Source organism: Pseudophryne corroboree, chromosome 5, assembly GCF_028390025.1.
Source record: "Pseudophryne corroboree isolate aPseCor3 chromosome 5, aPseCor3.hap2, whole genome shotgun sequence".
Lineage (NCBI taxonomy): Eukaryota > Metazoa > Chordata > Amphibia > Anura > Myobatrachidae > Pseudophryne > Pseudophryne corroboree.
The window spans coordinates 13029729-13044568 of record NC_086448.1 but is presented as its reverse complement, the minus strand read 5'-3'; the positions used below and the strand labels follow the sequence as shown (position 1 = coordinate 13044568).

The 14840-nt window shown below is 48.2% G+C and overlaps 1 protein-coding gene across 1 annotated transcript in view; it reads right to left on the bottom strand.

Moving 5' to 3' along the window:
* The window catches only part of LOC134927092 (cytochrome P450 2C31-like), a 218087-nt gene that overhangs the window by 92020 nt on the left and 111227 nt on the right, over positions 1–14840 (bottom strand). Inside the window, exon 5 of the mRNA XM_063921095.1 lies at positions 2163–2304. Within this exon, the coding sequence (XP_063777165.1) occupies positions 2163–2304 (142 nt within the window). The remainder of the gene's footprint in view (positions 1–2162; positions 2305–14840) is intronic.

The window sequence follows — 14840 nt, the reverse complement described above, 5'->3', positions numbered from 1 at the left end:
GCCCATCCTTATATCCCACATTGTTAGGCAGGTTGCAGGCCTGGGCTGCAGTGGGCGCTAGGCCCACCATTGTTACACTACACGGTTAAGCAGGCCGCAGGTCTGGGCAGCAGAGTGCGCTAGGCCCACCCTTGTACCCCACACTGTTAGGCAAGCCGCAGGCCTGGGCTGCAGAGGGCGCCAGGCCAACCCTTTTTATACCACACTGTTGGGCAGGTCGCAGGCCTGGGCTGCACAGGGCGCTAGGCCCACCATTGGACCCCACATTGATATGCATTGGTTTCCCTTAATTTGCATTGCTCCACATTGGCGTGCATTGTTTCACATTATAGCATATTGTTCCGCACTATGTTGTGCATTGTTCTGCATTGTCAGCCGGCCTCCCGCAGTCAGGCCCCCATCAAAGGTAGGCTGTAGGTAGGGCACCTTTCCAAGTTGTTGTTTGTGGTTTATTCCAGGTGCCGAGATCGGGACCCCCGAACATCAAGGGGACAAGCATATATTCTGTGAGGATAGTTTATGTTGAGTCTGTTTTCTGTGGCATGTGTGACCCATCCCATTCCCCTTGGGCATTTCCGTCCAGGTTGCATCACACCTGCACGTGGGTGTGACCAGTCTGAAGCCACAAGTGCCAATGTTGACCATCCTCTGATCCTAGCAGAAGTCACACAGGTTAGTTTTCCCCTGTTGCCCTACCAGAGACTTAGTGCAGCCATCTTTCTCTTTCCAGACAGGACCGCAGTTGGCCGGAAGGTGAGTGTGGTTCCAGGACTGTCTTTGGCCCGAAGGTAAGAACCAGTGGAGGGTGAGGTGAGTAACATCCTCGCACAACCACCAGTGCATACCCCTGCCTCCCAGTCCCCCCCACACACACCTTCAATATGAATGTCTCCTCTGGGATTCTCCCAGAGGAGGCTCTGCAAAGTGGTAAGCTTAGCCATTCAGAGAACAAATGGACGGCTGCTTCTATAACCACTGGTCCTAATATCAGTTACATAGAAAACCACAACCTCAGAAATATTGTAATTGTGATCTGGTTTTATATCAGACACAATGTATAAAGATAATCACCAGACTGATGTCTACATTAGTTGTTGGCCAGATGTATATATAAAACATGAAATGACTTATAAACCAGCATATGAGTCCTGCTATAGTGACATGTGATATCTACCTTATGAAATGTAAATTGATTCCAGTTCCAACAAGACCTAGATCCAGAGATATGTGTCATAAATTCAGACAGACAGAAAATCTGCGAATGACATCACTGTTATGGATTTAGGGCCAAAAACAGACAGGAATTCAATCCCGGGATCAGCCTCCATAATCACTATGTAATTACACTTGATTTAAAAGGTCTTTTTGCATTTGATTCATTATCAGACTATGGGGATAAAGCAAACTGAGAGACCATAACTTATTTTCTATTGTCTCCCCAGCAATCAGACTATATTATATAAATGATCAATTTTCTATAAGCTTCTCCTTTGTTTTGCTTTTTGAAACTGTTCTTTAGTTAAATATAATATATAATACTTTATATTGTTATACCAGATCATGTAAGTTCTGTTACCTTTTGTATATAAAATCTAAAATGTAATAAGTTGTGTCCTTATGCTCTACAGAGTTCATTAGCCACCAGAAGATAAAGATTGGTAAGCTTTGTTACAGCAGCTATTGAACGCTTCCCTGCAAAGTATGAAACCCTTTCAGTGCTAGTCAGAGAACAGAGTATACAGCGTATATGTGTACGCTCCCTGACTGACTTATATAACAGTTACTGATGGCAGTCTGAATGATGAGTGGATGGGAGAATACTGCATGGGATGGTTTGGCTAATCTGTACCTGAGTGTTAGGTGACTGAGTGATCGAGCGCTGTGATATTGGGGAAACCTTACAATAACATCCATAGTCAGGCACAAAGACGTTCTGACCAGTACTGTCCAGCAGGATGTAGTCCCTGCATATTTACAGAATAAAGGGGATGTATCAAACCTTCTAAGGTGGAGAACTTGCCCATAGCAACCAGTCGTATTTCACCTATCATTTCGTGGAAAGCACTGGATAAATTATATATGGAATCTGTTTGGTTGCTATGGACAACACCTCCACTTGTGCTCTTTTGAAGGTGTGATACATCTCCCCATGCGTCTCTTACTTTGTTCTTCTGGGTAATTGCTGATGAGAACCAGAGAGAAACTCAAGGAAAAACTTGTGGAGTCAAGACCAGCTGCAAACATGTCAACCACCGTCATCAGAAGGCTCTTATCACAGAAATGGCTCCCCGGCATGTGTTCCTCCTGGGAAAGAAACAGACGGGAATATTATCATTGACCTTCCAACAAATGAGTAAACAACATATTTGCTGATACAGAATCCTTAGAATAAACTGCAGATCACAATATATAGAGACTAATAACATGAAGATATACAGCAAACAGCCACATTTTTAGGCGCATGTGCCCGTTGGTGTATGTGTGCCGGGGTGTACGGTGTGACCATGCTGTAAAGCACAGGCCTGTATAGAGTCATTGCAGAGCTGCCAATGGTGAGTGGAAATAATTGTGCGGGAACTGTTTTAGAAATTTTTCAGCAAGGAAGTTATGTGAATTAAGTCTTATTGGGGAAATTCAGTTCCACGCAATGGATGGGATGTGCCATTCCAGGGTGACATTGCAAGAGGTTTGAGGGATAAACTTGCAATGTTGGTTCCACCATATATGTGCCTAATGCAGCAGTGGTAAACAAGTTACCACTGCATTTCCTTCATTTCAAGGCCTCCTGCAAAGCAACAGGAATCCCGTGCATTTGTGATACCCCCAGAGTCAGACTTCCCATCAGGCTTTCTGGTAAATGTCAGATGGGCCAATGGCATGATGGGCCGGCCCGGCCACAGAGAGAAATGCGCTGGCCGAGCAGCGCAGCCTCCCGACGCTCTACTTGTCCGCCCGACATACAGAAACACGAGGGCGTGCTGCAAATGTACGCCTCTGTGAGCTGTGACCACGCCCCTTTTTTGGTGCTGCAAGTGGCTGCTACTATGTCAGGGCTCTTGTACAGCTCTAGTCTGTCCCTGGATACCCCTACACTGTCCAGGTATCACACAGCAGGGCATGTGGGCGGTGGGTGAAGGCTGTCCATGAGTTAGTATTGATGCTGGTATACACACATATACACACACACATAAAAACACACATAATATATACACAGACATATACACATAAACACACAGTATACACAGACATAAACACATACACACATATACACACACAGTATACACACATAAATTCTCACATGAATTCTCACCAGAGGACCCATCAGTACATACCCTCCAGCTGTACCTTTTTGCAGGTACAGGACCTTTTTTTAATGGTCTATACCAATTTTTGGCTCTCCAAACTTCCATTGAAACTTTGAAAGTATAGGAAAAGGGGTGTGTCCACGCCCACTTTACCCGTGGTCACACCCCCTTTTCGAATATGTACAGATTTTTATGTGTAAAAAATTGGTGGGCATATAAGTATAAAGGACCACTGCAGGGATGATTCGCAATGTATGGGCTATCACTATATATATATATATATATATATATATATATACACATATATGCAGTATAGAGTTGTGCACCGGACACTTTTGGGGTTTTGTGTTTTGGTTTTGGATTCGGTTCCGCGATCGTGTTTGGATTCGGGCGCGTTTTGGCAAAACTTCCCTTTTCGAATTTTTGTCGGATTCGGATGCGTTTTGGTTTTGGGTGTTTTTTTTCCAAAAAACCCTCAAAAACAGCTTAAATCATAGAATTTGGGGGTAATTTTGATCCTATAGTATTATTAACCTAAATAACCATAATTTCCACTCATTTCCAGTCTATTCTGAACATATCACACCTCACAATATTATTTTTAGTCCTAAAATTTGCTGGATGACTAAACTAAGTGACCCAACTGGGCGGCACAAACACCTGGCCCATCTAGGAGTGGCACTGCAGTGTCAGACAGGATGGCACTTAAAAAAATAGTCCCAAAACAGCACATGATGCAAAGATAATTTTTTTAAAAAAGAGGTGCAAGATGGAATTGTCCTTGGGCCCTCCCACCCACCCTTATGTTGTATAAACAGGACATGCACACTTTAACAAACCCATCATTTCAGCGACAGGGTCTGCCACACGACTGTGGCTGAAATTAATGGTTGGTTTGGGCCCCAACCAAAAAAGAAGCAATCAATCTCTCCTTGCACAAACTGGCTCTACGGAGGCAAGATGTCCACCTCCTCCTCATCCCCTGATTCCTCACCCCTTTCACTGTGTACATCCTCCTCCTCACAGAGTATTAATTCATCCCCACTGGAATCCACCATCACAGGTCCCTGTGTACTTTCTGGAGGCAATTGCTGGTAAATGTCTCCATGGAGGAATTTATTATAATTTATTTTGATGAACATCATCTTCTCCACATTTTCTGGAAGTAACCTCCTACGCCGATCGCTGACAAGGTGACCGGCTGCAATAAACACTCTTTCAGAGTACACACTGGAGGGGGGGCAACTTAGGTAAAATAAAGCCAGTTTGTGCAAGGGCCTCCAAATTGCCTCTTTTTCCTGCCAGTATACATATGGACTGTCTGACATGCCTACAGTGATGCGGTCACTCATATAATCCTCCACCATTTTTTCAATGGTGATAGAATCATATGCAGTGACAGTAGACAACATGTCAGTAATCGTTGGCAGGTCCTTCAGTCCGGACCATATGTCAGCACTTGCTCCTGACTGCCCTGCATCACCGCCAGCGGGTGGTTTTGGAACTTTTATCCTTTTCCTGGCAGCTCCAGTGGCGGTAGAAAATGAAGGAGGATGACGTTCCGCTTGACTTGACAAGTGTCTCACCAGCAGGTCTTTGAACATCTGCAGACTTGTGTCTGCCAGAAAGAGAGATAAAACATAGGCTTTAAACCTAGGATCGAGCACGGTGGCCAAAATGTAGTGCTCTGATTTCAACAGATTGACCACCCGTGAATCCTGGTTAAGCGAATGAAGGGCTCCATCCACAAGTCCCACATGCCTAGTGGAATCGCTCTGTTTTAGCTCCTCCTTCAATCTCTCCAGCTGCTTCTGCAAAAGCCTGATGAGGGGAATGACCTGACTTAGGCTGGCAGTGTCTGAACTGACTTCACGTGTGGCAAGTTCAAAGGGTTGGAGAACCTTGCACAACATGGAAATAATTCTCCACTGCGCTTAAGTCAAGTGCATTCCCCCTCCTTTGCCTATATCATAGGCAGATGTATAGGCTTGAATGGCCTTTTGCTGCTCCTCCATCCTCTGAAGCATATAGAGGGTTGAATTCCACCTCGTTACCACCTCTTGCTTCAGCTGATGGCAGGACATGTTCATGAGTGTTTGCTTGCGCTCCAGTCGTCGGCACGCGGTGGTTGAATGCCAAAAGTGGCCCGCAATTCTTCGGGCCACCGACAGCATCTCCTGCACGCCCCTGTCATTTTAAAATATATTATGCACCACCAAATTAATTGTATGTGCAAAACATGGGACGTGCTGGAATTTGCATACATGTAATGCACGCACAATATTGGTGGCGTTGTCCAATATCACAAATCCCCAGGAGAGTCCAATTGGGGTAAGCCAATCTGTGATGATGTTCCCCAGTTTCCGTAAGAGGTTGTCAGCTGTGTGCTTCTTATGGAAAGCTGTGATACAAAGCGTAGCCTGCCTAGGAACGAGTTGGCGTTTGTGAGATGCTGCTACAGGTGCCGCCGCTGTTGTTGCTGCGAGAGGCAATACATCTACCCAGTGGGCTGTCAAAGTCATATAGTCCTTAGTCTGCCCTGCTCCACTTGTCCACATGTCCGTGGTTAAGTGGACAGTGGGTACAACTGCATTTTTTAGGACACTTTTGACTTTTTTTCTGATGTCTATGTACATTCTCGGTATCGCGTGCCTAGAGAAGTGGAACCTAGATGGGATTTGGTACCGGGGACACACTACCTCAAGCAATTCTCAAAGTCCCAGTGAACTAATGGTGGATACCGGACGCACGTCTAACACCAACATAGTAGTCAAGGCCTGAGATATCCGCTTTGCAACAGGATGACTGCTGTGATATTTCGTCTTCCTCGCAAAGGACTGTTGGACAGTCAATTGCTTACTGGAAGTAGTTCCGACTTCCCCTCTGGGATGACGATCGACACCCAGCAGCAACAACAGTAGCGCCAGCAGCAGTAGGCGTTACACTCAAGGATGCATCGGAGGAATCCCAGGCAGGAGAGGACTCGTCAGACTTGTCAGTGACATGGCCTGCAGGACTATTGGCTTTCCTGTCTAAGGAGGAAATTGAGATTGAGGGAGTTGGTGGTGTGGTTTGCAGGAGCTTGGTTACAAGAGGAAGGGATTTAGTGGTCAGTGGACAGCTTCCGCTGTCACCTAAAGTTTTTGAACTTGTCAATGACTTCTGATGAATGCGCTCCAGGTGACGTATAAGGGAGGATGTTCCGAGGTGGTTAACGTCCTTACCCCTACTTATTACAGCTTGACAAAGGCGACACACGGCTTGACACCTGTTGTCCGCATTTGTGTTAAAATAATTCCACACCGAAGAGGTGATTTTTTTTGTAATTTGACCAGGCATGTCAATGGCCATATTCGTCCCACGGACAACAGGTGTCTCCCCGGGTGCCTGACTTAAACAAACCACCTCACCATCAGAATCCTCCTTGTCAATTTCCTCCCCAGCGCCAGCAACACCCATATCCTCATCCTGGTGTACTTCAACAGTGACATCTTCAATTTGACTATCAGGAACTGGACTGCGGGTGCTCCTTCTAGCACTTGCAGGGGGCGTGCAAATGGTGGATGGCGCCACCTCTTCCAGTCCACTGTTGAGAAGGTCAGGCATCGCAAACGATACAATTGGACTCTCATTGGGGATTTGTGATTTAGAAGAACACACAGTTCTTTGCTGTGCTTTTGCCAGCCTAAGTCTTTTCATTTTTATAGCAAGAGGATGACTGCTTCCACCCTCATGTGAAGCTGAACCACTAGCCATGAACATAGGACAGGGCCTCAGCAGTTCCTTGCCACTCCGTGTCGTAAATGGCATATTGGCAAGTTTACGCTTCTCCTCAGACGCTTTTAATTTTGATTGTTGGGTCATTTTACTGAACTTTTGTTTTTTGGATTTTACATGCTCTCTACTATGACATTGGGCATCGGCCTTGGCAGACGACGTTGATGGCATTTCATCGTCTCGGCCATGACTAGTGGCAGCAGCTTCAGCACGAGGTGGAAGTTTATCTTGATCTTTCCCTATTTTACCCTCCACATTTTTGTTCTCCATTTTTTAATGTGTGGAATTATATGCCAGTATCAATAGCAATGGCCTACTACTATATATACTGCGCACAACTGAAATGCACCACAGGTATGGATGGAGAGTATAATTGACGACACAGAGGTAGGTAGAGCAGTGGCCTACTGTACCGTACTGCTATATATTATATACTGGTGGTCATCAAACTGCAAAACTGAAATGCACCACAGGTATGGATGGATAGTATACTTGACGACACAGAGGTAGGTAGAGCAGTGGCCTACTGTACCGTACTGCTATATATTATATACTGGTGGTCAGCAAACTGTGCAAAACTGAAATGCACCACAGGTATGGATGGATAGTATAATTGACGACACAGAGGTAGGTAGAGCAGTGGCCTACTGTACCGTACTGCTATATATTATATACTGGTGGTCAGCAAAATTATGCACTGTACTCATACTATATATACTACAATGCAGCACAGATATGGAGCCTTTTTTTCAGGCAGAGAACGTATAATACTGGTGGTCACTGGTCAGCAAAACTCCGCACTGTACTCCTCCTATATAATATTGCTGGTCCCCAGTCCCCACAATAAAGCAGTGTGAGCACATATATGCAGCACACTGAGCACAGATATGGAGCGTTTTTTGGCAGAGAACGTATAATACTGGTGGTCACTGGTCACTGGTCAGCAAAACTCTGCACTGTACTCCTCCTATATAATACTGCTGGTCCCCAGTCCCCACAATAAAGCAGTATGAGCACAGATATATGCAGCACACTGAGCACAGATATGGAGCGTTTTTCAGGCAGAGAACGTATAATACTGGTGGTCACTGGTCAACAAAACTCTGCACTGTACTCCTCCTAAATAATATACTGCTGGTCCCCAGTCCCCACAATAAAGCAGTGTGAGCACAGATATATGCAGCACACTGAGCACAGATATGGAGCGTTTTTTGGCAGAGAACGTATAATACTGGTGGTCACTGGTCACTGGTCAGCAAAACTCTGCACTGTACTCCTCCTATATAATACTGCTGGTCCCCAGTCCCCACAATAAAGCAGTGTGAGCACAGATATATGCAGCACACTGAGCACAGATATGGAGCGTTTTTCAGGCAGAGAACGTATAATACTGGTAGTCACTGGTAAGCAAAACTCTGCACTGTCCTCCTATATAAAAATGGTGGTCCCCAGTCCCCACAATAAAGCAGTGTGAGCACAGATATTTGCAGCACACTGAGCACAGATATGGAGCGTTTTTCAGGCAGAGAACGTATAATACTGGTGGTCACTGGTCAGCAAAACTCTGCACTGTACTCCTCCTATATAATACTGCTGGTCCCCAGTCCCCACAATAAAGCAGTGTGAGCAGATATATGCAGCACACTGAGCACAGATATGGAACGTTTTTCAGGCAGAGAACGTATAATACTGGTAGTCACTGGTCAGCAAAATTCTGCACTGTACTCCTCCTCCTATACAATACTGCTGGTCCCCAGTCCCCACAATAAAGCAGTGTGAGCACAGATATATGCAGCACACCGAGCACAGATATGGAGCGTTTTTCAGGCAGAGAACGTATAATACTGGTGGTCACTGGTCAGCAAAACTCTGCACTGTACTCCTCCTATATAATACTGCTGGTCCCCAGCAGGGGTGTATCTACCCATTGGCCAGGATGGCACTCGCCAGGGGCGCCAGGCAAGGAGGGGGCGCCGCCTGGCGGTGCCGCCCGCGGCAAAAGGGTAGAAGAGTAGTACTGTCAGATTGTACCTGGTGAGAGTCTGTTACTGCCGTCACAGCGCCGGTGTCCGTCTGCACCGCACTGCACTAGTGATCAGACTAGTGTCCGGCAGCACCGCACTTGTAATCAGACTCAAAATAAACTACAGCTCCCAGCAGCCCTTGAGCTGTAGTTTATTTTGAGTCTGATAACAAGTGTGGTGCTGTCGGACACTAGTCTGATCACTAGTGCAGTGCACTGCTGACGGACACCGGCAGTAACACACTCTCATCCAGAGCTGGCCCTAGCCAATAGGCATTATAGGCAAATGTCTAGGGCATCTATTCCCAAGGCTAGGGCCAGCTCTGTTATCGCAGCCAGTCAGGAGGAGAGAGGAGAGTTAAGGGCCCCATACACTTATACGACATGACGGTCCGTCATTTCGTCTAGGATTTCCCTTCAACCCCCCGGCAGCCTCCCAGGCGGCAGGATAGTAAAAGATACATCATATGTGGTCCTTTTGCATACGATGTATCTTTTAATATCCCAGCCATTCCTGCGGGATCCGACATATCACGAGTGCAGCACTCGTGATATGTCTGATCTAGGGTGATCCGATCCGATGCTCACGGGAACGTGCATCGGATCGGATTGGGTGTAAAGCACAATGAAAAAATGCCCAATTTCAGCCAATATATCGGCCCGAATGCCCGAATTGGGGTGAAATCGGGCATTATTGTTCTAGTGTATGGGGCCCTTTAGGACGGAGGCAGCAGCAGCAGCACACAGAGCCGGATCTCTGCTCACACAGGTAGGAAGTGACTTTACTTTCTCTTTCTGCCTGCCCTGTGGCTGAGCACAGAGCTGCAGAGGAAGCCAGACACTGAGCCTGCGGAGCCAGGACCCCGCCCCAGCACTGCAGCATCACTGCACAAAGGTAAGATATGGATGGGATAACGGGGGACTTATGGGGAGAGGAAGGTGGCTAATAACATGGTACTGGGGGGGTGAGACCTATGAGGAGTGGGGGAAGGGGGTAATGACACTGCTATGTGGGAGACCTATGAGGAGTGGGGGAAGGGGGGTAATGACACTGCTATGTGGGAGACCTATGAGGAGTGGGGGAAGGGGGTAATGACACTGCTATGTGGGAGACCTATGAGGAGTGGGGGAAGGGGGGTAATGACACTGCTATGTGGGAGACCTATGAGGAGTGGGGGAAGGGGGGTAATGACACTGCTATGTGGGAGACCTATGAGGAGTGGGGGAAGGGGGGTAATGACACTGCTATGTGGGAGTGGGAGACCTATGAGGAGTGGGGGAAGGGGGGTAATGACACTGCTATGTGGGAGTGGGAGACCTATGAGGAGTGGGGGAAGGGGGGTAATGACACTGCTATGTGGGAGACCTATGAGGAGTGGGGGAAGGGGGGTAATGACACTGCTATGTGGGAGTGGGAGACCTATGAGGAGTGGGGGAAGGGGGGTAATGACACTGCTATGTGGGAGACCTATGAGGAGTGGGGGAATGGGGGTAATGACACTGCTATGTGGGAGTGGGAGACCTATGAGGAGTGGGGGAAGGGGGGTAATGACACTGCTATGTGGGAGACCTATGAGGAGTGGGGGAAGGGGGGTAATGACACTGCTATGTGGGAGTGGGAGACCTATGAGGAGTGGGGGAAGGGGGGTAATGACACTGCTATGTGGGAGTGGGAGACCTATGAGGAGTGGGGGAAGGGGGTAATGACACTGCTATGTGGGAGACCTATGAGGAGTGGGGGAAGGGGGGTAATGACACTGCTATGTGGGAGACCTATGAGGAGTGGGGGAAGGGGGGTAATGACACTGCTATGTGGGAGTGGGAGACCTATGAGGAGTGGGGGAAGGGGGGTAATGACACTGCTATGTGGGAGACCTATGAGGAGTGGGGGAAGGGGGGTAATGACACTGCTATGTGGGAGTGGGAGACCTATGAGGAGTGGGGGAAGGGGGGTAATGACACTGCTATGTGGGAGTGGGAGACCTATGAGGAGTGGGGGAAGGGGGGTAATGACACTGCTATGTGGGAGACCTATGAGGAGTGGGGGAAGGGGGGTAATGACACTGCTATGTGGGAGTGGGAGACCTATGAGGAGTGGGGGAAGGGGGGTAATGACACTGCTATGTGGGAGACCTATGAGGAGTGGGGGAAGGGGGGTAATGACACTGCTATGTGGGAGACCTATGAGGAGTGGGGGAAGGGGGGTAATGACACTGCTATGTGGGAGTGGGAGACCTATGAGGAGTGGGGGAAGGGGGGTAATGACACTGCTATGTGGGAGACCTATGAGGAGTGGGGGAAGGGGGGTAATGACACTGCTATGTGGGAGACCTATGAGGAGTGGGGGAAGGGGGTAATGACACTGCTGTGTGGGAGTGGGAGACCTATGAGGAGTGGGGGAAGGGGGGTAATGACACTGCTATGTGGGAGTGGGAGACCTATGAGGAGTGGGGGAAGGGGGTAATGACACTGCTATGTGGGAGACCTATGGGGAGTGGGGGAAGGGGGTAATGACACTGCTATGTGGGAGACCTATGAGGAGTGGGGGAAGGGGGTAATGACACTGCTATGTGGGAGACCTATGGGCAGTGGGGGAAGGGGGTAATGACACTGCTATGTGGGAGACCTATGAGGAGTGGGGGAAGGGGGGTAATGACACTGCTATGTGGGAGACCTATGAGGAGTGGGGGAAGGGGGGTAATGACACTGCTATGTGGGAGTGGGAGACCTATGAGGAGTGGGGGAAGGGGGGTAATGACACTGCTATGTGGGAGACCTATGAGGAGTGGGGGAAGGGGGGTAATGACACTGCTATGTGGGAGTGGGAGACCTATGAGGAGTGGGGGAAGGGGGGTAATGACACTGCTATGTGGGAGACCTATGAGGAGTGGGGGAAGGGGGGTAATGACTAGAGATGAGCGCCGGAAATTTTTCGGGTTTTGTGTTTTGGTTTTGGGTTCGGTTCCGCGGCCGTGTTTTGGGTTCGACCGCGTTTTGGCAAAACCTCACCGAATTTTTTTTGTCGGATTCGGGTGTGTTTTGGATTCGGGTGTTTTTTTCAAAAAACCCTAAAAAACAGCTTAAATCATAGAATTTGGGGGTCATTTTGATCCCAAAGTATTATTAACCTCAAAAACCATAATTTACACTCATTTTCAGTCTATTCTGAATACCTCACACCTCACAATATTATTTTTAGTCCTAAAATTTGCACCGAGGTCGCTGTGTGAGTAAGATAAGCGACCCTAGTGGCCGACACAAACACCGGGCCCATCTAGGAGTGGCACTGCAGTGTCACGCAGGATGTCCCTTCCAAAAAACCCTCCCCAAACAGCACATGACGCAAAGAAAAAAAGAGGCGCAATGAGGTAGCTGACTGTGTGAGTAAGATAAGCGACCCTAGTGGCCGACACAAACACCGGGCCCATCTAGGAGTGGCACTGCAGTGTCACGCAGGATGGCCCTTCCAAAAAACCCTCCCCAAACAGCACATGACGCAAAGAAAAAAAGAGGCGCAATGAGGTAGCTGACTGTGTGAGTAAGATAAGCGACCCTAGTGGCCGACACAAACACCGGGCCCATCTAGGAGTGGCACTGCAGTGTCACGCAGGATGTCCCTTCCAAAAAACCCTCCCCAAACAGCACATGACGCAAAGAAAAAAAGAGGCGCAATGAGGTAGCTGACTGTGTGAGTAAGATAAGCGACCCTAGTGGCCGACACAAACACCGGGCCCATCTAGGAGTGGCACTGCAGTGTCACGCAGGATGGCCCTTCCAAAATACCCTCCCCAAACAGCACATGACGCAAAGAAAAAAAGAGGCGCAATGAGGTAGCTGACTGTGTGAGTAAGATAAGCGACCCTAGTGGCCGACACAAACACCGGGCCCATCTAGGAGTGGCACTGCAGTGTCACGCAGGATGTCCCTTCCAAAAAACCCTCCCCAAACAGCACATGACGCAAAGAAAAAAAGAGGCGCAATGAGGTAGCTGACTGTGTGAGTAAGATAAGCGACCCTAGTGGCCGACACAAACACCGGGCCCATCTAGGAGTGGCACTGCAGTGTCACGCAGGATGGCCCTTCCAAAAAACCCTCCCCAAACAGCACATGACGCAAAGAAAAATAAAAGAAAAAAGAGGTGCAAGATGGAATTGTCCTTGGGCCCTCCCACCCACCCTTATGTTGTATAAACAGGACATGCACACTTTAACCAACCCATCATTTCAGTGACAGGGTCTGCCACACGACTGTGACTGATATGACGGGTTGGTTTGGACCCCCCCCAAAAAAGAAGCAATTAATCTCTCCTTGCACAAACTGGCTCTACAGAGGCAAGATGTCCACCTCATCATCATCCTCCGATATATCACCGTGTACATCCCCCTCCTCACAGATTATCAATTCGTCCCCACTGGAATCCACCATCTCAGCTCCCTGTGTACTTTGTGGAGGCAATTGCTGCTGGTCAATGTCTCCGCGGAGGAATTGATTATAATTCATTTTAATGAACATCATCTTCTCCACATTTTCTGGATGTAACCTCGTACGCCGATTGTTGACAAGGTGAGCGGCGGCACTAAACACTCTTTCGGAGTACACACTTGTGGGAGGGCAACTTAGGTAGAATAAAGCCAGTTTGTGCAAGGGCCTCCAAATTGCCTCTTTTTCCTGCCAGTATAAGTACGGACTGTGTGACGTGCCTACTTGGATGCGGTCACTCATATAATCCTCCACCATTCTTTCAATGTTGAGAGAATCATATGCAGTGACAGTAGACGACATGTCCGTAATCGTTGTCAGGTCCTTCAGTCCGGACCAGATGTCAGCATCAGCAGTCGCTCCAGACTGCCCTGCATCACCGCCAGCGGGTGGGCTCGGAATTCTGAGCCTTTTCCTCGCACCCCCAGTTGCGGGAGAATGTGAAGGAGGAGATGTTGACAGGTCGCGTTCCGCTTGACTTGACAATTTTCTCACCAGCAGGTCTTTCAACCCCAGCAGACTTGTGTCTGCCGGAAAGAGAGATCCAAGGTAGGTTTTAAATCTAGGATCGAGCACGGTGGCCAAAATGTAGTGCTCTGATTTCAACAGATTGACCACCCGTGAATCCTTGTTAAGCGAATTAAGGGCTCCATCCACAAGTCCCACATGCCTAGCGGAATCGCTCCGTGTTAGCTCCTCCTTCAATGTCTCCAGCTTCTTCTGCAAAAGCCTGATGAGGGGAATGACCTGACTCAGGCTGGCAGTGTCTGAACTGACTTCACGTGTGGCAAGTTCAAAGGGCATCAGAACCTTGCACAACGTTGAAATCATTCTCCACTGCACTTGAGACAGGTGCATTCCACCTCCTATATCGTGCTCAATTGTATAGGCTTGAATGGCCTTTTGCTGCTCCTCCAACCTCTGAAGCATATAGAGGGTTGAATTCCACCTCGTTACCACTTCTTGCTTCAGATGATGGCAGGGCAGGTTCAGTAGTTTTTGGTGGTGCTCCAGTCTTCTGTACGTGGTGCCTGTACGCCGAAAGTGTCCCGCAATTCTTCTGGCCACCGACAGCATCTCTTGCACGCCCCTGTCGTTTTTTTAAAAATTCTGCACCACCAAATTCAAGGTATGTGCAAAACATGGGACGTGCTGGAATTTGCCCATATTTAATGCACACACAATATTGCTGGCGTTGTCCGATGCCACAAATCCACAGGAGAGTCCAATTGGGGTAAGCCATTCCGCGATGATCT